Raw genomic sequence first — 25,367 nt, 5'->3', positions numbered from 1 at the left:
TGCCTAAGTATGGTCCCCAATCAGAGACAACGAGCTACAGCTGCCTCTGATTGGGAACCACCCTGGCCAACATAGATCTAAACGATCTAGAACAAAACATAGAAAAACTAAACATAGAAAAATCCACACCCTGGTTCAACATTTAAGAGTCCCCAGAGCCAGGGCGTGACAGTACCCCCCCAAAGGCGCGGACTGCGACCGCGCCACACAAACACAAGAGGGTAGGGGCCGGGTGGGCACTCTCTCTCCACCCCCCCGTTGCGCCCCTGGTCTGGTCCCGCTGGCCGGAGCTGGACTGGACACCGGTGGAGCGGATTACTCTGGCTCCGGAGTGGAGCCGCTGACCGGTGCCGGACCAGGCACCGGTGGAACAGGCACGGGCCGTGCCGGACTGGACACACGCACCACTGGCTTGGTGCGAGGGGCAGGAACAGGCCGGACCGGGCTGGCGACGCGCACCACTGGCTTGGTGCGGGGAGCAGGAACAGGCCGGACCGGGCTGACGACGTGCACCACAGGCTTGGTGCGGGGAGCAGAAACGGGCCGGACCGGGCTGACGACGCGCACCACTGGCTTGGTGCGGGGAGCAGGCACAGGCCTGACCGGGCTGGCGATGCGCACCACTGGCTTGGTGCGGGGAGCAGGAACAGGCCGGACCGGGCTGGCGACGTGCACCACAGTCTTGGTGTGGGGAGCAGGAACAGGCCGGACCAGGCTGGCGACGCGCACCACTGACTTGGTGCGAGGGGCAGGAACAGGTCGGACCGGGCTGGCGACGCGCACCACTGGCTTGGTGCAGGGAGCAGGAACGGGCCGGACCGGGCTGACGACGCGCACCACTGGCTTGGTGCGGGGAGCAGGAACAGGCCGGACCGGGCTGGCGACGCGCACCACTGACCTGGTGCGAGGGGCAGGAACGGGCCGGACCGGGCTGGCGACACGCACCACTGGCTTGGTGCGGGGAGCAGGAACGGGCCGGACCGGGCTGACGACGCGCACCACAGGCTTGGTGCGAGGGACAGGAACAGGCCGGACCGGGCTGGCGACGCGCACCACTGGCTTGGTGCGAGGGACATGAACAGGCCGGGCTGGACTGGGAACACTCACCACTGGCTTAGTGCGGGGATCAGGAACGGGCCGGACCGGACTGGTGACACACACCACTTGCTTGGTGCGAGGAGCGGGACTGGGTTTCCTTATAAACCTCCGCTCCCTCTGCTGCCTAACCAGTTCCTCTCGCCGTGCCTCTACACTGTCCTTCTCCCTTAACGCCTCCAGTAGCTCCTCTCCTACTCCGCAGACTCGCCCTGTAGCTGCCTCTTGCTGCCCCGTCGTCCACGCCGAGTGCCCCCCCAAAACATTTTCTTGGGGTTGCCTCTCGCGTGTCCGTCGTCGGCACGGTTGGCGCCGTTTCTCCTCTCCTGCCTGGGCATTCACCTTTGCCCATGGCCCTCTCCCCGCGAAGATCTCCTCCCAAGACCACCATTTGCCCAACAGAGACAACGAGCTACAGCTGCCTCTGATTGGGAACCACCCTGGCCAACATAGATCTAAACGATCTAGAACAAAACATAGAAAAACTAAACATAGAAAAATCCACACCCTGGTTCAACATTTAAGAGTCCCCAGAGCCAGGGCGTGACAGTACCCCCATTCTCGCCATCTTCTCCTCCTGGGCACGCTGCTTGGTCCAGTTATGGTGGGATCTTCTGTCACGATCGTTACAGGAAGATGAGACGGACCAAGGCGCAGCGTGATAAGCGTACATTTTATTAGTAGTACACGACACGAACAAAACAACAAAACAATACGTGAAGTCCTAGGTTAACACCAATAACTAGTGCCAAACGGGCTGCCTAAGTATTGTCCCCAATCAGAGACAACGAGCTACAGCTGCCATTGATTGGGAACCACCCTGGCCAACATAGATCTAAACGATCTAGAACAAAACATAGAAAAACTAAACATAGAAAAATCCACACCCTGGCTCAACATTTAAGAGTCCCCAGAGCCAGGGCGTGACATGCGGTGTTAGATGCATATTTCTGTTAGCTTGCATGCAATAACTCATTAGTGCCAGAGGTAAGGCCCCAAAAAACAAAACAACACTGTCTGTTAAACCAAAACACCAAATCAAATTAGAATAGTAACCCTTGATATCACCTTAACTTACTTGTATCTCATAAGGCCATTCAATGAATAGTAAAATGTATTAGCGACAGGTGTCCCTCATTCAGGGCTAGTTCTCTTTCTCTGTCCTTGTTATGGTATGAATCATACAAAGGCCTATTGCTAAATTATAAGCTTCTTCCTAATTATTAGTGTTTTCACACTACATATAAATCTCACACAATGTCTCTAGCTTTCTAGGGAGGGTGATCAGGCCCCACCAGAAAGTCAGAACAAAGGCCAGAGTTCATTCAACCCCATGTAAGTGAATGTCTCTTTCCATTGCCTTCCCCTTTATCTAAGATATTATTTAGCGATATTTTAAACATTTCAAACATTTTGCGTACCAAGTTTACATTGGGTTTTTCAGTACATTTCTTATCAGGAGAATTTATATGTGTGTACTTAAAACTATGGCAATAAAAACTTCCAAAAATGTACTTAATGTGCCCTTTAAGGTGTATTATCTATACCCTATGAAACCAAAAATAAAACCCTACCCAACTACAAATATTAATAATAGGTGGGTCGTGTGTGCTGGTGAAACGTAGGGCAAAAACAAATAAATGGCTAGGCCTTACTTAATTTGGTAGCTCCCTCTTACGGCCTAATTACAAGATTGCTGAGTTTTACTAACTGCTCTCCTCAGCTCACAGTCTCAGGAAACTTTCCAAAGAGAGATATTGAAACTCCCATTCTCCTGGAACAGAAAATGTAAATGTTGTTAACATTTACTATAGTACATCTTAATCAGCCACCCAAATGTTTTAACTATAAACAGACATGACAATAATTCCACTGTACTCCATAAATTGCTGTCCTTTGTAAGTAAATGCAAACAAGTGTCTACTTTCTCATGCCAAGGGTACACTAAAAAATGCTCCACATAAGTCTATTACTGAGAACCATTTTGCCTCTGGTGGAACATTTGTTAACAGTGTGTGTGGATTAGGCACCTTCTGCTTTATCCTGAACTACTTCATTTACTGCTCTCAGGTCATGAACCAATCTCCACTTCTGTTTGTCTGCCTTTAGTACTGGTGGCCTGTAACAGTCACTCTGTTTTAACCAGTACTCCCCACTTTGGACAGTGGGGAGTACTGGTTTCACATCGTGACTCATGCGTTCAAAAAAGTAAACAACAACATTGGCTGTTATCCCTTGGCCACTAAAAGTGTTATGAACCAGGTCTGTATGATATCAGATCCTAGAGCATCTTGTGCTTCCATTGGTGACCCTTGTTTTCCTATTACAAAATATTGCGATCTCATGGAAGCTGGTTTACCTCATGCCTTCCTTAACCATAGTTCTTCTAGCAAATTATTTTGATATGAATCATATTGCAGTGTACAATTATAGCCTGATTTTGGGACTCTCATTTATTGAACTTTAGCCCTGATAAATGTTCCCCACTTCTTTAATACCTCTTGTATTGGTGATTATATGTTCCCTATCCAGTATACATTTGCTGTTTTGTCTGTAGCCATCATCATCTGTGGACATACCCCTTCCTGAACTATTATTAGTCCCTATGATGTGCAGTTAATTTGGACCCCCATTCTACACAGTGCATCTCTTCCTACTAGATTAACTGGAGTTTGTTCTGATACCAATATAGGTATACATGTAGCTTTTTCCTGCTTCTGGTTTTACTGGAACTGTCATATGTATTAACTGAATTTGTCATGAAAATTCTACTGTCTTTGCATATTTGCCTGATATGGGGAGGTGAGAGGCATAATTTGGACTTATTCACCTGAACCTGCAGCATAGGTTCTTCATCAGCCTGCATAGTTACTGCCACTAGCTGACCCTCCCCTTTAGGATTCCCTGGGCATCCCTAGTATCCATGATTTGGTCCTCCCCACGGGTTCACTGGGCCCTGTGGAGCCTATGTCTGAGACTGCTGCCATTCAGCTAAGCTGGGCCCATTTCCTTGCCAATTACCCTGTTGTGGTTGCCTAGGCCACCACGGCTTGGTAGGACAATTCCTTCTTGTATGTCCTGATTGATTGCACCTCCAGCTGACACCTGGTCTTCTTGGTCCACCATTCTGGTGTGTCTGCTGCTGTGGCCTGTACCATTGATTCCTTGGTCTGTTTTTATTATTTTTGTTTTGCCACTGTCTAGGGGATTGTTGTGTGTACACATTCACTACTGGTAAGTCAGGAGCTCTTTGGCCTTGCTGCTGAGGCGGTGGTTGTTGACCTCCCTGGATGACAGGTGCCATGGTGCCCTCTTCCGGTGGCGCTGGAGCGATCACTGGAGCTTGTATTTTATTTTTGTCCATTCTTGTCGGCTCTTCCAGCTGCATCCATGTCAGTTTTCTCAGAATATCTCTCCCCTGCTCTGTCCGTTTCTGTTCGTCCTTCCTGTATTTTTCCACTGCGTGAATAACATGGTCACATAACTCTTTGTGTGACTTTCACCACATCTTCCAGTTTGCTTCTGACAGGCGTTGGCATTGCTTCCATCAATGATGTCCTGAACAGTGTTGTCATCAGTGGATCCCCCTCTGGATCTTTTTCTGTTTCTTGTCGCCACCTTTTGAGCTGGTCCTTCAGGTAACCAGACAGGTTTTCTTTATCCCCCAATGGCTCCCCTCTCAGTGCCTTAAGGTCTATATTGGCTTGATACTCCATTCTCAGAGTGTGCCATAGTCCTGGCCTATAACTGTCAAAGGCCACTCATTCCAATAACATCCTCCGCACTGCCTGTATGAGGCCAGCCGCCTGCAACAGGTGCTCCATTTTGGCCACTCCCACCACCCTGGCCAGCATTTTACATTTACATCATTTAGCAGACGCTCTTATCCAGAGCGACTTACAAATTGGTGCATTCAACTTATGATAGCCAGTGGGACAACCACCTTTTTTTTATTATTTTTTTTATGGGGGGTGGGGGAAGAAGGATTACTTTATACTATTCCAGGTATTCCTTAAAGAGGTAAGGTTTCAAGTGTCTCCGGAAGGTGGTCATTGACTCCGCTGTCCTGGCGTCGTGGGGGAGCTTGTTCCACCATTGGGGTGCCAGAGCAGCGAATAGCTTTGACTGGGCTGAGCGGGAACTATGCTTTCGTAGAGGTAGGGGAGCTAGCAGGCCAGAGATGGATGAACGTAGTGCCCTCGTTTGGGTGTAGGGTCTGATCAGAGCGTGAAGGTAAGGAGGTGTCGTTCCCCTCACAGCTCCGTAGGCAAGCACCATGGTCTTGTAGTAGATGCGAGCCTCAACTGGAAGCCAGTGGAGTGTGTGGAGGAGCGGGGTGACATGAGAGAACTTGGGAAGGTTGAACACCAGACGGGCTGCAGCGTTCTGGATAAATTGTAGGGGTTTAATGGCACAGGCAGGGAGCCCAGCCAAGAGCGAGTTGCAGTAATCCAGACGGGAGATGACAAGTGCCTGGATTAGGACCTGTGCCGCTTTCTGTGTAAGGTAGGGTCGTACTCTGCGAATGTTTTAGAGCATGAACCTGCAGGATTGGGTCACCGCTTTGATGTAGCGGAGAACGACAGGGTGTTGTCCAGGGTCACGCCAAGGTTCTTTGCACTCTGGGAGGAGGACACAATGGAGTTGTCAACCGTGATGGCGAGATCATGGAGCGGGCAGTCCTTCCCCAGGAGGAAGAGCAGCTCCGTCTTGCCGAGGTTCAGCTTGAGGTGGTGATCCGACATCAACACAAATATGTCTGCCAGACATGCAGAGATGTGATTCACCACCTGGTTATCAGAAGGGGGAAAGGAGAAAATAAATTGAATGTTGTTTGCGTAGCAATGATAGGAGAGACTACATTTACATTTTAGTCATTTAGCAGATGCTCTTATCCAGAGCGACTTTCATACTGGTCCCCCATGGGAATCGAACCCACAACCCTGGCATTGCAAACGCCATGCTCTACCAACTGAGCTACATCCCTGCAGGCCATTCCCTCCCCTACCCTGGACGCTGTGCGCCGCCCCATGGGTCTCCAGGTCACGGCCGGCTACGACAGAGCCTGGATTCGAACCAGGATCTCTAGTGGCACAGCTAGCACTGCGATGCAGTGCCTTAGAGCACTGCGCCACTCGAGACCATGTGAGGATATGACAGAGCCAAGAGACTTGGTGTATAGAGAGAATAGGAGAGGGCCTAGAACTGAGCCCTGGGGGACACCAGTGGTGAGAGCACGTGGTGCGGAGACAGATTCTCGCCACGCCACCTGGTAGGAGCAACCTGTCAGGTAGGACGCAATCCAAGAGTGAGCAGCACCGGAGATGCCCAACTCGGAGAGGGTGGAGAGGAGGATCTGATGGTTCACAGTATCAAAGGCAGCGGATAGGTCTAGAAGGATAAGAGCAGAGGAGAGAGAGTTAGCTTTAGCAGTGCGGAGAGCCTCCGTGACACAGAGAAGAGCAGTCTCAGTTCAATGACCAGTCTTGAAACCTGACTGGTTTGGATCAAGAAGGTCATTCTGAGAGAGATAGCAGGAGAGTTGGCTAGAGACGGCACGCGCAAGAGTTTTGGAGAGAAAAGAAAGAAGGGATACTGGTCTGTAGATGTTGACATCGGAGGGATCGAGTGTAGATTTTTTGAGGAGGGGTGCAACTCTCGCTCTCTTGAAGATGGAAGGGACATGGCCAGCAGTCAAGTCTCCCACCGCCAGTAGCTTCCCCATTGTTTGTTCGTCAAATGTTCTAATCCATTTCCCTGCTCCTTCATGCAGGTTAGGCAGTCTAGTCACCAGGCCTTCCAGGTCCTGCGATCCCCAGGGCACATAGTGAACCCGTATCCCCTTTACCAAAATGGGAGACTGGGCTCCATATTTGTCTGTTTTTTTTATTGTTCTTCTGTTTCTTAATTTTCTCTTAGATTTTTCCAAGTGGGCTTGCAGTGCTTCACCTAGTTCTGTTACTATAGATTTGCCTCCTGTGATAATTGTCCCTCTGTCTCACTCTGTTATTGCTCAGAGTCAGCACACTGTTTTAGTTCCTCATTACTTGCATCATCCCACTTGCTCTGACCATCAACATCTTGTCCATCTATCCCATCATTTTCCAATTTGTTTAACATACTCTTCAGTCCTCCATAACAGTTGTGACGTCACGAGAGGCTGTGTCCTGGAGGGACGTTACATCCCCCTGAGGTGGCTGCAAACCCAGACAGCTATGGCTCCATCTGCTGGTATGGTCGGGAACTCCACCCCTCTATGGCCAATCTTCCCACGCAGCTGAAACAAATGAGGAGCTGATGAGCTGAAGGTTGGGGAAGGGAAGAGACACACTGAGGGAGTGTGTGGGGGGTGAAGAGACACAGTCTCCAACCTGGGCTCTCTGGAGGACAAGAGTGCTGCACGTCCACTTCCATGAGGAATATAAGGATTTGGAGATACTTACCTTTGGGAAATACTCACCTTTGGATATATGCACCTGTGGAAATACGTGAGAGACATTTGGAAGGACTTTTTGCTGGGTTGGCCACTAGCTGCAACGTGGACTACAGTAAGGCTGGGGAAAAGTTATCGGAGCGAGTGAGAATTATGATTTTGGATGTGGAAGAGACATCCCTGAACTGTTAACCCTTAAAGAGCCACAAGAGGACAGAATTTGGTTATATTTTCGTTAATTTCCCAAGACCTATAATAAAATCCTTGTTTTGTTTGAACCTTGTCTCCTTGCACTACTTGAGCAATCCCGCTGAAAGCTGTGTAGCCTCTCGTGACGTCACAGGTGGTGGAGAATACGGGCAAGCTCAAGCGTTAATAGTGCATGTCAGAGGAGGATACCGAAGGTTTGATCACCCAGTTTTCCAAGTTGGCCGTAGGGCTCCCGCCGACTGAAATGGAGGACATATTGAAAGCCCTTGTTGCTGGCCAGCAAGCCCAGATGCAAGCAAACGTGGCTCTCTTGGAGGAGCAAAAGAAAGCCAACCTTCTGAAGGCAGAGGAATTGCAGTTGCAGAGACAGAGGGTGGTCCAAAATACCCGCCCAATAAAGGCAAGTGACTTTATATCTAAGATGGGAGCTACCGATGACATTGAGGCATACCTGCATGCATTTGAGGCCACGGCCACTAGGGAAGCCTGGCCCAAGCAACAGTGGGTTGGTCTGTTAGCCCCCTTTCTAACCGGGGAATCGCTGAATGCTGTCCGGGACCTGGGCCCTGACCAGGTTACTGACTATGATGCCCTGAAGTCTGAGATCCTCAGCAGATATGGACTCACAAAAGTTTGGTATGGCCCAGCGCTTTCACAGCTGGACCTTCCAACCAGACCAACCTCCTCGGGCGCAGATGCATGAACTTGTCCGAATCGCAAGGAAATGGCTGGATCCGCAGAGGAATACAGCAGCGGCGGTGGTGGAGGCCGTTGTGGTGGATCGTTACTCACGCGCCCTGCCTTATGAGGCAAAACGGGTCATCAGTCAACAGGCCTTGACCACGGCTGATCTGACCGTGGAAGCTGTGGAAAAGTACCAGGCCACAGCGGAGATGCTGAATGCTTCCCGAAAAGACCCCAGGAGTGCGGCCCCACCACAAATGGGAAGAACCCGTCCAAAGGACCCCAAGGTCTCGAACCCAGCCGCGCCAGGACTTATCCCGGCTCCAGGGGGAGCCAGAAACCAGGCGGGTCCAAGAAGAGTACACCAGGATGGGGAACCTCGACAGTGTTACCGGTGTGGGGGAGATGGGACATATCTCCTGGCAGTGTGGGAAACCAGCCGATGAACCTATGCCCACTGCGAGTCCTCCAGCTCAGCACCCACACACCGTTTTGCCTCGCTCTTGGGAGTCGTAGATGGCGGCCCAGATCGACCCCCACCTGCCCGGTAACTGTGAATCACCATGATGTGGAGGCCTTACTGGATTCTGGTAGCCGGGCCACCCTGGTGCGTAAGGATTTGGTGGGCCCAACGTGTCTGACCCCCGGGGAAAGTCCTCCCAGTTTCCTGTGTCCATGGGGACACCAGAGAATACCCCATTACTGAACTTACAATGACCAGCACACGGGGAACCATACACACGACGGCGGGGGTGGTTGATTCCCTCCCCGTCCCTGTCCTAATTGGACGAGACTGCCCAGCCTTTTACCCACTCTGGAGAGAGTCTCAGGAGAGGATAACCCGAGTACCTCGGAAACGGAGAGGCAAGACTCATCCTGGGAAGGCTCCGGTGCAATCCTCCGAGTTACTCACTCCCGCCCGGGCTCTGATAGGGATGGCAGGTGCCCAGACCGACACAGAGACGGAGCTACAGAATCTGGACAAAGAACTGTCTGGTCTGGAAGGGGACCGCTGAGAGGTATCGTTTGTTAAAGCAACAGTTAGACATGAAGACAGAAGAGTTAGATATCCTCCAGGCTAAACTCCAACAGAGCTCCTTCCTAAGCAACAGGAGGAGCTGGAGAGGCTGCGCAGGACCATCGAGGAGTGTGAGGAGACCCTGCGCAGTAGTAAGGAGGTCCAGAAGAAGGCAGAGGAGAAGTACAAGGTGTTGGAGAACAAGATGAAGAATGCGGAGGCAGAGAGAGAGAAGGAACTGAAAGCTGCTCAACAGAAGCTAAACTCTGCTAAAACCAAGGCTGATGCGTTCAGTAAGAAACTCAAGGAGAGACCCCAGAGACCGGCACTGTACAACACAGCACCAACTCACCGGATGGAGTGGAAACAGCCGAGGGCTGGCAAGCACCACGGCAATGCGGACGCCCCCTCTCCCGGCGTGATGCCTTCTTCGCTGCCTTTACCCGACGAGACGTCGGTCCCGAGGAGGGGGATGTGTGAGGTCACGAGAGGCTGTGTCCTGGAGGGACGTTACATCCCCCCCTGAGGTGGCTGCAAACCCAGACAGCCATGGCTCCATCTGCTGGTATGGTCGGGAACTCCACCCCTCTATGGCCAATCTTCCCACGCAGCTGAAACAAATGAGGAGCTGATGAGCTGAAGGTTGGGGAAGGGAAGAGACACACTGAGGGAGTGTGTGGGGGGTGAAGAGACACAGTCTCCAACCTGGGCTCTCTGGAGGACAAGAGTGCTGCACGCCACTTCCATGAGGAATATAAGGATTTGGAGATACTTACCTTTGGGAAATACTCACCTTTGGATATATGCACCTGTGGAAATACGTGAGAGACATTTGGAAGGACTTTTTGCTGGGTTGGCCACTAGCTGCAACGTGGACTACAGTAAGGCTGGGGAAAAGTTATCGGAGCGAGTGAGAATTATGATTTTGGATGTGGAAGAGACATCCCTGAACTGTTAACCCTTAAAGAGCCACAAGAGAACAGAATTTGGTTATATTTTCGTTAATTTCCCAAGACCTATAATAAAATCCTTGTTTTGTTTGAACCTTGTCTCCTTGCACTACTTGAGCAATCCCGCTGAAAGCTGTGTAGCCTCTCGTGACGTCACACAGTCTATATCTAAATGTGATTATTTTCCTTTCTTTGGTGTGGAAGCCTGTTGCGTCCCTTTTTCTTCTTCTATCTCTACATTCCCTGTTATTGAGACCTGTGACCTGATAATACTGCCCCCCTTCTGTGTATGGTGGTGGTGTAGTTAAGCCAGCCTTTTTCGGTTCACTATACCAAAATCGAGGTATTCGGAGGGGAATGCGCACGGTGGAGGTCTGGACTTTCCACCGTGGTTGCACCAACGGAAACACCTAGACACCTACCCTGACACTCTCGCGACCACCCCGTGAGAACCCTCTGCGGCCATGAAAAGGTGGGGTTGTGTAGTGCTAACCAGGGAAGACCTAACACAACAGGGAAATCAGGAGACTCAATAATAAATAAAAAAGTGACTTGTGCTCGATGAGTCTCATGCGTAACCAAAGTGGCTAGTGCTGTAACTGCCCTAACGAACCCGGACCCTAATGGTCGACTGTCAGGTGCTCTGATGGGGAGCGGAATGTACAGTGGGGAGAACAAGTATTTGATACACTGCCGATTTTGCAGGTTTTCCTACTTACAAAGCATGTAGAGGTCTGTAATTTTTATCATATGTACACTTCAACTGTAAGAGACGGAATCTAAAACAAAAATCCAGAAAATCACATTGTATGATTTTTAAGTAATTAATGTGCATTTTATTGCCTGACATAAGTATTTGATACATCAGAAAAGCAGAACTTAATATTTGGTACAGAAACCTTTGTTTGCAATTACAGAGATCATACGTTTCCTGTAGGTCTTGACCAGGTTTGCACACACTGCAGCAGGGATTTTGGCCCACTCCTCCATACAGACCTTCTCCAGATCCTTCAGGTTTCGGGGCTGTCGCTGGGCAATACGGACTTTCAGCTCCCTCAAAAGATTTTCTATTGGGTTCAGGTCTGGAGACTGGCTAGGCCACTCCAGGACCTTGAGATGCATCTTACGGAGCCACTCCTTAGTTGTTCTGGCTGTGTGTTTCGGGTCGTTGTCATGCTGGAAGACCCAGCCACGACCCATCTTCAATCATCTTACTGAGGGAAGGAGGTTGTTGGCCAAGATCTCGCGATTAATGGCCCCATCCATCCTCCCCTCAATACGGTGCAGTCGTCCTGTCCCCTTTGCAGAAAAGCATCCCCAAAGAATGATGTTTCCACCTCCATGCTTCACGGTTGGGATGGTGTTCTTGGGGTTGTACTCATCCTTCTTCTTCCTCCAAACACGGCGAGTGGAGTTTAGACCAAAAAGCTATATTTTTGTCTCTTCAGACCACATGACCTTCTCCCATTCCTCCTCTGGATCATCCAGATGGTCATTGGCAAACTTCAGACGGGCCTGGACATGCGCTGGCTTGAGCAGGGGGACCTTGCGTGCGCTGCAGGATTTTAATCCATGACGGCGTAGTGTGTTACTAATGGTTTTCTTTGAGACTGTGGTCCCAGCTCTCTTCAGGTCATTGACCAGGTCCTGCCGTGTAGTTCTGGGCTGATCCCTCACCTTCCTCATGATCATTGATGCCCCACGAGGTGAGATCTTGCATGGAGCCCCAGACCGAGGATGGTTGACCGTCATCTTGAACTTCTTCAATTTTCTAATAATTGCGCCAACAGTTGTTGCCTTCTCCCCAAGCTGCTTGCCTATTGTCCTGTAGCCCATCCCAGCCTTGTGCATCTACAATTTTATCCCTGATGTCCTTACAGAGCTCTCTGGTCTTGGCCATTGTGGAGAGGTTGGAGTCTGTTTGATTGAGTGTGTGGACAGGTGTATTTTATACAGGTAACGAGTTCAAACATGTGCAGTTAATACAGGTAATGAGTGGAGAACAGGAGGGCTTCTTAAAGAAAAACTAACAGGTCTGTGAGAGCCGGAATTCTTCCTGGTTGATAGGTGATCAAATACTTATGTCATGCAATAAAATGCAAATTAATTACTTAAAAATCATACAATGTGATTTTTTGGAATGTTGTTTTAGATTCCGTCTCTCACAGTTGAAATGTACCTATGATAAAAATTACAGACCTCTACATGCTTTGTAAGTAGGAAAACCTGCAAAATCGGCAGTGTATCAAATACTTGTTCTCCCCACTGTATAGGGGAACCAATGTAATGCCTAGACTATGTGCAAATGACCTGTCCATAAAGTTCCCAGCTGCGCCTGAATCGACCAGCGCCTTACACTGGGGCTCTACCGTGTAATCAGGAAAGTGGATGTGTGGACATTCTCTAGAAGCCAGCAGGTTGTCCAACTGGATGGCCATGTCCACCAGTTGATCGAAAGACAATGTGGTGACCCGGCAGGCCAGCTCCCTTCGGACGTCCTCTCGTAGATGGCACCGGAAGTGGTCGATGAGGGCCCGCTCGTTCCAACCGGACCCAGCCGCTAGAGTGTGAAACTCCAGGGCGAAGTCCATCGCGGTCATCGTCCCCTGCCTCAGGTGGACCAGCCACTCGCCCGCCTCTCTGCCTTTGGGCAGGTGATCGAAGACGGCCCGAAAGAGGCGAGCGAACTCCCCATAGTTGTCCAACGCGGCTCCTCCTTCACTCCAGACCGTGTTGGCCCACTCCAGGGCTTTCCCCAAGAGGCAGGAGACGAGGGCGGACACCTTATCCCGCTCCGATGGAACCGGCCTGATGGTCGAGAAGTATAAATCCATTTGTAGGAGGAATCCTTGGCAGAGGGCAGCTGTCCCGTCAAAATCCTGTGGTCGAGATATATAAATCCCTCTTTGTGCTGTGGTGTGGGTGGCTGGATCCGGTCGCTCAGCTGGTCCCGAAAGATCGAATCCTCTCCTCTCCAGGCGTTGGATGACCTGGAGAATCGCATCCATCGCTTCTCCCAAGCTGGTTAGCATAGTTGAATGCTCCCGGACCCATTCCACTACTCCAGGCAGGTGCTCCTCTCCTGCTGACTTCATGTTTGGGTGTGCGATTCTGTGATGATGTGGATTTGGAAGGAGTCAGGCGCAGGAGGGTAAATCACAGAATAAGAGGATTTATTATGAAGCACAAAGTTACGCAGTAATGCGTCAGAACACTCAAGTGCACAAAACAGGCAAAACAGGCGCACTGGAAAATACAAGGCACACGGGGAAATATCCCGGCGATACAAAATACACGGAGCTCCACCAAGCTACTCTATCCTCCACAATAAACAATCACACACAAAGACAAGAGGGCAGAGGGAACACTTATACAGGTACTGATGAGGGGATATGAACCAGGTGTGTGTAATAAACAAGACAAAACAAATGGAATGATGAGATGAGGAGCGGCAGTGGCTAGAAGGCCGGTGACGACGAACGCCGAAGCCTGCCTGAACAAGGAGAGGAGGCAGTCTCTAAGGAAGTCGTGACATCAATATGGATCAAGCAATAGACTTTCAAATAAACCAATCAGTATGGCATCATGCTCAAGCAATAGACTTCAAAAATACATATCAACAACTCATTGTCATTCACCATCAACCTTATACAAAGATGGGCATATAGTGGTACAGAGAGGGGTCAGATCTACAGTCTCAATTCACTTACAGTGGGGAAAAAAAGTATTTAGTCAGCCACCAATTGTGCAAGTTCTCCCACTTAAAAAGATGAGAGAGGCCTGTAATTTTCATCATAGGTACACGTCAACTATGACAGAAAAATGAGAAAAAAATTCCAGAAAATCACATTGTAGGATTTTTATGAATTTATTTGCAAATTATGGTGGAAAGTAAGTATTTGGTCAATAACAAAAGTTTCTCAATACTTTGTTATATACCCTTTGTTGGCAATGACACAGGTCAAACGTTTTCTGTAAGTCTTCACAAGGTTTTCACACACTGTTGCTGGTATTTTGGCCCATTCCTCCATGCAGATCTCCTCTAGAGCAGTGATGTTTTGGGGCTGTCGCTGGGCAACACAGACTTTCAACTCCCTCCAAAGATTTTCTATGGGGTTGAGATCTGGAGACTCCAGGACCTTGAAATGCTTCTTACGAAGCCACTCCTTCATTGCCCGGGCGGTGTGTTTGGGATCATTGTCATGCTGAAAGACCCAGCCACGTTTCATCTTCAATGCCCTTGCTGATGGAAGGAGGTTTTCACTCAAAATCTCCGATACATGGCCCCATTCATTCTTTCCTTTACACGGATCAGTCGCCCTGGTCCCTTTGCAGAAAAACAGCCCCAAAGTATGATGTTTTTCACTCCCATGCTTCACAGTAGGTATGGTGTTCTTTGGATGCAACTCAGCATTCTTTGTCCTCCAAACACGACGAGTTGAGTTTTTACCAAAAAGTTCTATTTTGGTTTCATCTGACCATATGACATTCTCCCAATCCTCTTCTGGATGCACTCTAGCAAACTTCAGACGGGCCTGGACATGTACTGGCTTAAGCAGGGGGACACGTCTAGCACTGCAGGATTTGAGTCCCTGGCGGCGTAGTGTGTTACTGATGGTAGGCTTTGTTACTTTGGTCCCAGCTCTCTGCAGGTCATTCACTAGGTCCCCCCGTGTGGTTCTGGGATTTTTGCTCACCGTTCTTGTGATCATTTTGACCCCACGGGGTGAGATCTTGCGTGGAGCCCCAGATCGAGGGAGATTATCAGTGGTCTTGTATGTCTTCCATTTCCTAATAATTGCTCCCACAGTTGATTTCTTCAAACCAAGCTGCTTACCTATTGCAGATTCAGTCTTCCCAGCCTGGTGCAGGTCTACAATTTTGTTTCTGGTGTCCTTTGACAGCTCTTTGGTCTTGGCCATAGTGGAGTTTGGAGTGTGACTGTTTGAGGTTGTGGACAGGTGTCTTTTATACTGATAACAAGTTCAAACAGGTGCCATTAATACAGGTAACGAGTGGAGGACAGAGGAGCCTCTTAAAAAAGAAATTACAGGTCTGTGAGAGCCAGAAATCTTGCTTGTTTGTAGGTGACCAAATACTTATTTTCCACCATAATTTGCAAATAAATTCATAAAAAATCCTACAATGTGATTTTCTGGATTTTCTTTTCTCAATTTGTCTGTCATAGTTGACGTGTACCTATGATAAAAATTACAGGCCTCTCTCATCTTTTTAAGTGGGAGAACTTGCACAATTGGTGGCTGACTAAATACTTTTTTTCCCCACTGTAAATGCACCAAATACATTTGGGGTATATTGTTTTCCTATCTTTGGTATCCAGCTTCACCTGGTGGATATGATAGACTGCATGATAATTCAGGCAACAACATTTGCTTTAGCAAATGGGTGCAGTCAGCAAAAATGAGGAGGAACCGATAGTTCCAATCTGTGTGCGATGTAAATTGCTGTGCAACATGCTTTACAAGACAGCCTTACAACTCAAATTCCAAATTGTCACCTGATTATCTGTTCGTCCTCTCCCTGCCTCAACATGGGCGGTGCTCTCTCTATCACTCTCTCTATTGCCTATCTTTGAATCCTGCCATAATCATATGACCAAAATACTATTATCATGTGACAAAAAAGGCAGGCCTCAACAATGATGGGGTTAGCTTATTAACATGAATTAGATTATGCTTTTATTAGCTGAATTATTTATTTACTATCTGGCAATAGGTATAGCTAGCTATCTGACTACATAGTGTCAGCATATTATGAATTGTACAGTGTAGTTAGCTAGCTAGCTAGCTAGCTAGCTATGTAGCCATTCATTCATTTACTTACAGTCTTCTGCACTCCCCCAAAAAATTGTATGTCCTGCACTTTTATCCTCTTTTTATGTCATTTTATGAGGCATGTCTTACCTTGTTTCAATGTAGCCATGCCAAAATCAGATCATAGATATGTTAAGGGGATATATTTTATAAACACTTTATTATGCCATTGAAACCAGCATTTAGAGAGTCTGTTTTGAACCGTCTCAGACAGAGGCCATTTCTTTTGCTTCCCCGGGACGATGGGACACCCTTATTTTCGAGCCCTGTAGCTACCTTTCCTCAGCGAACACTACAAAGAGGAAGAGAGAGTGTGTAGTGCATTCTGCAGAACTGTTACTTCAGACCAAAGCAATACATTGGCTGGCTGCCTCTGGGGACCGGGCGCAACCAAAAGCGTATTTGGTGGCGGGGGGATCCAATCATAAAATGAGGAACTGAGTCACTGTGGTGCAAAGCCACATAAAGTCAGTAGCTGCCTGGCTCTTTACAGTTGGGATTTATTTTCTTCAATCAATCAAACTCATCATGGTATATTTTTGGGGGGGGTCAAAATGACCTGTTTCTAATATTGACCTTTCTAACATGACACCCACGCCCCCCCTACAAGTTACACATGCGTGCGTGCATATGGGTGTGCTTGCGTGAATGCTAGTGTAACGCAATTAAGAACGTGCTGTAAGCTCACTCCATAGCTAACATGTCGCGGATGGAGCCATCCAATCAGTACCTTTTGGGTGGCTCAAACCGTTGGTCCGTTGGAGGAAGCTAAGCTGTTAGCAGCACACTTGACCCCCGTTACACTAGAGAGCGAGTGTGCGTGTTTGTATGTGTCCATGCATGCGCGTCTGTGTGTTTTTGTACATGCTTGTGTTGTGTCTGACGTGTGTTTGACCTTTGCATTACTGTGTGTTTCAGGAGAGATCACCACTACAGCGTTACTGGACAGAGAGCTGAAGTCAGAGTACATCCTGATTGTCAGAGCTGTGGATGGAGGGGTGGGGCCACTGCAAAAGACAGGCATTGCCACGGTAACCACCACAATTCTCAAACCTCTTCATGTTTCTTATTGTTCTAAGAGTATTTAGATGATTCTCTCTCTCTCGCTTTCTCTCTCTTGCTGTCTCTCTCCATTTCTCTCTCTCTCCCTCCATCTCTCTCTCTCTCCCCCTCTCTCTCTCCCTCTAAGCCTTTAACTGAACTCAGAACAGTCATTAACCGTTTCTTCTCCTCCCTCCAGGTGAACATCACCATCCTGGACATCAACGACAATGTCCCCATGTGGCGAGATGAGCCGTACCATGCCAACGTGGTGGAGATGAGCCCTATCAGCACTGACGTCATCTCTGTGAGTTCAGTTTGCCTTGACCTTTGACATTTGATGCCCTGACCCCCAGATGAACTATGGCTTGTAGATATAAAGAAATTAGCAAGGGTATTATGTGGTGAGCGGACTGCAGAAGACAGACAGACCGCTGCCTTGTCCATAGCAATTAAATTGAAAGTACGATTCTTTGACCACTTTACACTTTTTTTGTGGATAGGATTTTTCCTGTGCTCCTTCATCTAAACTGAAAGTGAATTGGAACCTTAAATGCATTTAAATTCTTCTCCCTTTGATTGGATATGACTGCGGGTATTTTGGTGGAAATAAATCGACTGTGCTGTACAATGTGTAGCCAGAGGAAACATACTAAATGGATTACAGTTAAGGGATAAAGAAGATACTTCTACAGGTAGTGCAGAGTCTGCTGATCGACAAATAAATAATGGATTGCAGCATATATAGACCTAACCTACTGTGCTCGGACAGAAAGACGACAAATCAACTGCGAGACATACAGTACATGAGGTTTAAAATAAACGCACGTTTGGGGGCGAGTGACATTTCTACAGGTAGTAAATTTGAGTAACGGAAAGACTTGATTGCAGTGAGCATATGTATACCTAACCCACTGTGCTCTGACAATAAGTGGAAATATACAATAAGTGTCCAACAGTGCAAGTAAACTCCGGGACATACATGAAGTTTAGAATAATACATTCTGGGGGAGTGGTGGAACGTAATCAGGTGAACAGCTAGACCATCCCAGGCCACCAGACCAAACTTTTATTAGTGGGCAATACACTCTACAACTACTGTAAGTCACAGTGTAGGTCGTATCAAGTAAACATTTTGACATTATTATCCCTCCCTCCCTCATTGTCCTGCTGGTGTCTTTGGCAACGTGTTGTCGCTGATGAACACCTGATTGTCCATTAATTAACAATGTGCCGGTGAGTGTAATTAAGGGAGTCCGATCGCTAATTAAAATGTAGCCTGCAGTCAAATGCATTGCAAATTATCCTGCTGCTGGGCTGGTGGGGAAGAGAGAAAAGTAATCACTGTGGAATGAGAGATGGAGAGAAAAAGTGGTGGTTGGCACTAAAATGTTTGTCTTTCTGCTTTTCCCTCTCTTCACTCCCTCCATCATGGTGGAACTGGAGAAAATGGAGAGGAGAGGAAGAGAAAGAGAACAAATGTATCTATCTTTAATTTGAGCACTTTAGCCATCATTGTGGTACAAGAGGGATGGAGAGATAAAGAGGAGAGGAGAGAACGAGTGGTGGTGTTGGAACATTGAATTGTGTTTGTCTTTCTCCCTCTCCCACTCTTCACTTCCTCCATATGTACTTTAATATGAACACTTTTCCCTTGCGTTGGATGCACTTTTCCTTAGCGTTGGATTTCCCTTACATTGGATCCACACACACACACACACACACACACACACACACACACACACACACACACACACACACACACACACACACACACACACACACACACAGTGACACAGACATTCATCAAAGGAGATGGTGCTCTGAGGGTACTCACCCTCGCCCCCCTTGCCCCCTTCTGACCAAAGCTCAATAAGGCCAGGCAGGCGACCACCTCTCCTGTGCCATACAGTCCCATAATTGGGTTGTTGTGTGCCCATGCCCTCTGTGTGTTACCATGGCGACGGGGAGCCACCTGCAGAGCCCAGTGAGCCGATGAATTTGGTCGCAGTGCCCTGGGCAAAGGCTAGAGCCTTACAACACACACACACACACAGTCAGACAGTTTATGTTCTCTCCTAAGACCTAGATTGATTAATTTAAACGGACTGTGGGGCTACCTATGAATACGTTTCCCCTCTTAAATCTCCTTCCACTACCCCCTCTTTCTTTTTCTCTCTCTTTTTCTCTCTCTTTATCTCTCTCCCCTCTTTCTAATTTCTTCCATAATCAATGTAGGGTAATCAAAACCAGTTTCCAGCGTTTTCTTTGTCAGTGCGGGAATAATTGATCAGCTCTTTAAAAATCATGCCGTGTTTTTAGCTGGCCCTCTCGGCCCAGTGTATAAATCACCTATCACGTTAGATGTTAGGATGGGAGAGAGATGTTTTTATCTCTCTCCCACCTGACTGTTGTTGTGCAGTGGGGGTGAAGTGATGTAAAGTGTCAGATTTTTCCCCCACTATTCCTTTTTTCTCTCATAATTCCTCCTCTCTCCCCTCACTCCTCCATTTTCTCCTCTCTTTCCTATCTTCCTATCTTTCCTCACTCCTCCCCCCAACCCCCTCCTCTCCTCTCCTCCACTCACCCCCCCACTCCCTCCTCCCCCCATTTTCCCTTCCCCCCTTATTCCCCCCTTATCCCTCCTTCCCCCCCATACATCCCTCCAGGTGCTAGCGATAGACCCAGACGTTGGGGACAATGGGACAGTGGTGTACAGCATCAGTCCAGAGAACCCCTTCTACACCATCAACAGCAGCACGGGGAAGATCAGGACCAGCGGGGCCGTGCTGGACAGAGAGAGGTCCAACCCAAAAGACATCCTGCTCATGAGGACCATCATCGTGTCTGCTGTCGATCGTGAGTCCCACACCAGGCCAGAACTCTGTCTGTTGGTTTGTTGGTCGGTTTGTTGTTCTGTGTGTCTGGCTGGCTAGCTGTTTATCTGGGACGATACTTCTGTCTCTGTGTGCCTGTGTGTCTGTGTCTGTGTCTCTGTGTGTGTCTGTCTGTGTCTGTGTGTGTGTCTGTCTGTGTCTGTGTGTGTGTGTGTGTGTGTGTGTGTGTGTGTGTGTGTGTGTGTGTGTGTGTGTCTGTCTGTGTCTGTGTGTCTGTGTGTGTGTCTGTCTGTGTCTGTGTCTGTGTCTGTGTCTGTGTCTGTGTCTGTCTGTGTCTGTGTGTGTGTGTGTGTGTACGTGCGTGCGTGTGTCCGACTGTCTGGGGCTGATGAGTCTTTCAGTCTGTTAGCCTATAATGTATCTGTATCTAAATTACAGTGTGCGTTCATATGTGAGTCTCTGCAATAACACTGTTTCTACAAGACCTTCCTGCTACTTTAAAGAACAACTGTCCCAAAAAGCCACTTCTTGTTTGGAAAACGGCCTATGTGGCATCGATATGAGTCAGAAACATTTATTCTAATGTCAGAATTGACTACAAAGTTTAAATAGGATAATGTTTGTTATAACGTCAGTCTCGTCCAAAACGGAGATTTGCGAGATGATATGAAAAAATGCTATGTCACGGAATGAAGGGTACCGTAACAGTTTTTCTTGGGTTGGGTTTATTTAAATCCTGCCCAAATGCCCGCAGCTGGTAGCACCCAAGTAATCATCAATTCGGAGCGCAGCTGCATGCGACCCAATCGTAATGCCCATGGTCAATTTGGTTGACATTCGATATCCCTATGAGGCTAGTTAGGGACCATCAGTAAATTACAAAACATTTTAAAATGTCAATGGCTCCAAATTTATGTGACTTAAGTTGGCTAACACTAGCTAGCCTAGGCGACTTCAAGACACAAGACCTGGTTAGACTGTTTCTAGTTGTCTAGAAGTGACTGTAACTGTGTACTGTTTTGGCAGTGTGAATATGCAAACACTTGCCACGTGCGAACACAAACACAAGCGACAGCCACGTTAAACCACCCCCCCAAGACAACTCTCGTTTGGCTGCATTTCTTAATGAACTAAATAGGAGGCCAAATCAGGAAGTTTAACCCCCCTGTAATATTGATGGTAAAACTTTTATTGGAGTTTTGTGCTCCTGTAAATTCTGTGTTTGTTCCTCTGGCGCCCACTCCAGTTGGCAGACCTCCACTGCGTTCCTCAGTCAGCACCACGGTGTACATCAACTTGCTGGACCTTAATGACAATGACCCCACCTTCCTTAACCTGCCCTTTGTGGCCGAGGTGCCAGAGGGCCTGCCTAGTGGATCCTCTGTGTTCAAGGTCAGTACACCATTACAATATGTCATTAGAGTTAGTTGCGTGTGTAATTGTAACAGATTCATCAGATGGAAGTGTGAAGGCAAATTGAACATCTTCTTTGTTTCTGTATTCCCCTGTCTGTCATGTCCTCCTCTCACTTCTATTCTCCCCACCACTTCCATCTCTCTCTCCCTCTCTGTCCCCTCTGTCTCTAATCCCCACATCTCATCTTACTCCTCCCCTCTCCCCTCTCACCTTTCCTCTCCTCTCCTCTCCTTTTCTCTTGTCTCCTCTCCTCTCCTTCCCTTCTCGCATCCTTTCCTCTGTTCCTCCTCCTCTCCTCTCTCCCATCCTCCTCTCTCCCGTCCTCCTCTCTCTCTCTCTCCCTCTCTCCCTCTCTCCCTCTCTCCCTATCTCCCTCTCCTCTCTCTCAATCCCTCTCTCCTCTCCTCCCTCAGATCCAGGTGGAGGACCCTGATGAGCAGGAGAATGGTAGGGTTACCATGGGGCTACTGGTGGGCATGCCACGCCTTGACTTCTATCTCAACACCACCACGGGCGTGCTGTACTCAACGGCAACTCTGGACCGCGAGCAGATAAGCCTGTACCACCTGAGGATCGTGGCGTACGACCAAGGGCAGAACCCACGCACCTCCACCAGCACCCTTACCATCACAGGTATGCAAGCATCAGGGCATGTATTCACAAAGTGTCTCAGAGTAGGTGTGCTGATCTAGGATCAGTTTTGCCTTTCAGATCATAATGACTAAGACAGGGGGGACCTGATCCTAAATCACCACTCCTACTTTGAGACGCTTTGTGAATACAGGTCATGGCTGGTCCAACATACAAACTTTACACCATATAAAGACTGATTCAAGACAGTAATTTGCTAAGTATAATAGCACTACCTGCTGGTCAGAAGCAGATATTTTAGAAGCGCTGAGAGATTAATGACAATCTGTTAAATGTGTTGCTTGTCTTGTCTGCCTATTGAGCATGATGAAAGTTATTTTAAGAGACAATGTGTCTCTCTTTGTCTCTCTTTGTCTGTATGTCTGATTGCCTGCCTGTCTCTCTGTGTCCCTCAGTCCTAGATGCCAACGACGAGACCCCCACCTTCTTCCCCAAGATATACAACGTGTCCCTGCAGGAGAGCGTCCCCAGGGACCATGTGGTTGCTCGCCTCAACTGCTCTGACAACGACGCCGGCCTCAACGCCGAGCTCAGCTACTTCATCACAGGTCAGAGGTCAAACTAAGGCCATGGCAGCCTGTGTGTGTCTGTGTGTTTGTGAGCGTGTGTGTGTGTGGTTGGGAAAGACGTGTGTTTGTCTAGAGTGGTTGGGCAAGATGTAGAGTTGTATTATGTGAATGTGCTACTACTTGTTTATGTGTGTACACTAGTGTATGTGTGTGTGTGTATGCATACTTGCGTTCATTCGTGTGTATAAGTGAATAGCCGAGATATACATGTAATATCCCACTATATGTGTGTTGTCTTCTGCAGGTGGTAACCAGGATGGTAAATTCAGTGTTGGCTTCAGAGATGGTGTGGTCCGGACTGTGGTTGGCCTGGACAGAGAGACACAGGCTACATACTCACTGGTCATAGAGGCTATTGGTAAGTCCTAGCCCTATCAGAGTAATTTTCATCTTTCTTTTTACTCTGTGTATCCAATTTGGGCTTGTTTTAATGTACATGTTTTCTACGATTTCAAATATCAAATTGGTTCAAAGCTACAACCCTTTTGTACATCTGTGAGATTGAGGAGCGAGAAGTGATGGATGCAAGTCTTGTTGTGCAACGGTCTCTGTTCCTTTTCATCATCTTACCAAAGAGAGACCAAGAAGGCCTGTGTCGTGACGTGACTTACTTTAATGTATGACTGTTATTTATCGACTCACCTACACTACCGTTGAAAAGTTTGGGGTCACTTAAAAATGTCCTTGTTTTCAAAATAACATGAAATTGTCCATTAAAATAACATCAAATTGATCAGAAATACATTCTAGACATTGTTAATGTTGTAAATGGCTATTGTAGCTGGAAACGGCAGATTTTTAATGGAATATCTACATAGGCGTACAGAGGCCCATTATCAGCAACTATCAGTCCTGTGTTCCAATGGCACGTTGTGTTTGCTAATCCAAGTTTATCATTTGAAAAGGCTAATTGGTCATTAGAAAACCCTTTTGCAATTATGTTAGCACAGCTGAAAACTGTTGTGCTGATTAAAGAAGCAATAAAACTGGCCTTCTTGAGACTAGTTGAGTATCTGGAGCATCAGCAATTGTGGGTTCGATTACAGGCTCAAAATGTCCAGAAACAAATAACTTTCTTCTGAAACTCGTCAGTCTATTCTTGTTCTGAGAAATGAAGCTATTCCATGCAAGAAATTGCCAAGAAACTGAAGATCTCGTACAACACTGTGTACTGCTCCCTTCACAGAACAGCGCAAACTGTCTCTAACAGAATAGAAAGAGGAGTGGGAGGCCCCGGTGCACAACTGAGCAAGAGGACAAATACATTAGAGTGTCGAGTTTGAGAAACAGACGCCTCACAGGTCCTCAACTGGCAGCTTCATTAAATAGTACCCACAAAACACCAGTCTCAACGTCAACAGTGAAGAGGCGACTCCGGGATGCTGACCTTCTAGGCAGAGTTGTAAAGAAAAAGCCATATCTCAGACTGCCCATCTTAATCTTTTATTTTAATTGGCCAGTCTGAACGGTAGTGTAACTATGTTTAATTGTCACTCGATTAAATGGATAATGTAACAATTAACTCATTAGGAATTTGGGGCACCATGGAATAAGTTGTTTAACGAGTTACCATCTCCGAATTAAACTCTTAGAAGATATATATGTTATATATCGATAACAGTCACTTATCAAATGTTTGCCTCTCATCAGTCTCATTCTTAACATCGCATAATCCTTGAACCTGCAAGAACCCTAACCTTATTGATGAATCAGCAATACACACATTTTCTTAATTATTTATTTACTAACTAACTAAATAATAACACAATACAAACACACACATAGGTTATTGATTACTAAAGTAATACAATGAAAACAGGTCCCTAGTGGACTGGACTAACATTAGCGTGAATGTTTGGGTAGAAGGAGGGTCAGAGTGGAAGGGAGAAAGAGATTCAAACTATCGTGGTTACTTTGGAAACTACGCTCATTCGGATTAGAAATGCAACATGTATTTACGTGTAGCTGTTCTCGATAGTAGTTGAGTTGATGATGTAGGACTCTGGTTTGCCCACCAGAGATCCCAATGTCCTTGGTAGAGCTTCTGGTCATAGTGGTGATTAGAATGGATACTTCAGATGTACCAGCGGTTGTCTGAGAGGGATTATTCTTCCCACCTCGTGTCTTTAGTGAAAGTTCTCTCGACGACTATACATGCCAACTGCAGACTGAAATGATAAGGTCTAGTGCATTGTCTTCTTCTTCACCTCGTGTAGAGGTTGAGAGTTTCAGAGTTTCTCCATTTCAAACGTGTGGACTAACGTCTCACATTTTCTGGTCTTTTTGGTCTAACCATTTTGTAACTTGCAGCTTCAGCTTCATGCTTCTTGGTCTTGTAGAAATTCAAACATTTTAAGCCGTGGGCTTCCTGGTCTGGTAGAAATTCAACCATTTGCAATGTTTAGCTCACGCTTCACGTCTGCTGGTCTTGTAGACTGTCAACCATTTTAAGCCGTGGGCTTCCTGGTCTGAGTTGAATTCAACCATTTGCAACGTTTAGCTCACGCTTCACGTCTGCTGGTCTAAGGTGAATTTTGTCATGAGGCTTTTTATGCACTCGGGGTAAAAGGGGCATTCCATCATGTTTGTGCTCATCTGGGCGTGTCCTCTGTCCTCTGGTCCTATGTAG

At 47.6% G+C, this 25,367-nt stretch overlaps 1 protein-coding gene across 1 annotated transcript in view; it reads left to right on the top strand.

The window, feature by feature from the left end:
- The window catches only part of LOC123491337 (cadherin-23-like), a 111,834-nt gene that overhangs the window by 84,136 nt on the left and 2,331 nt on the right, over nucleotides 1–25,367 (top strand). The window contains exons 10-16 of the mRNA XM_045221822.1: nucleotides 17,143–17,255; nucleotides 17,465–17,572; nucleotides 19,935–20,124; nucleotides 21,349–21,494; nucleotides 21,932–22,151; nucleotides 22,565–22,717; nucleotides 22,983–23,096. Coding sequence (XP_045077757.1) covers nucleotides 17,143–17,255; nucleotides 17,465–17,572; nucleotides 19,935–20,124; nucleotides 21,349–21,494; nucleotides 21,932–22,151; nucleotides 22,565–22,717; nucleotides 22,983–23,096 — 1,044 coding nt within the window. The remainder of the gene's footprint in view (nucleotides 1–17,142; nucleotides 17,256–17,464; nucleotides 17,573–19,934; nucleotides 20,125–21,348; nucleotides 21,495–21,931; nucleotides 22,152–22,564; nucleotides 22,718–22,982; nucleotides 23,097–25,367) is intronic.

This window comes from Coregonus clupeaformis, chromosome 1 (genome assembly GCF_020615455.1).
Source record: "Coregonus clupeaformis isolate EN_2021a chromosome 1, ASM2061545v1, whole genome shotgun sequence".
In the NCBI taxonomy this organism is placed as follows: Eukaryota; Metazoa; Chordata; class Actinopteri; order Salmoniformes; family Salmonidae; genus Coregonus; species Coregonus clupeaformis.
Note: the sequence above shows the minus strand (reverse complement) of the source record. Positions and strands in the feature narration are given on the sequence as shown.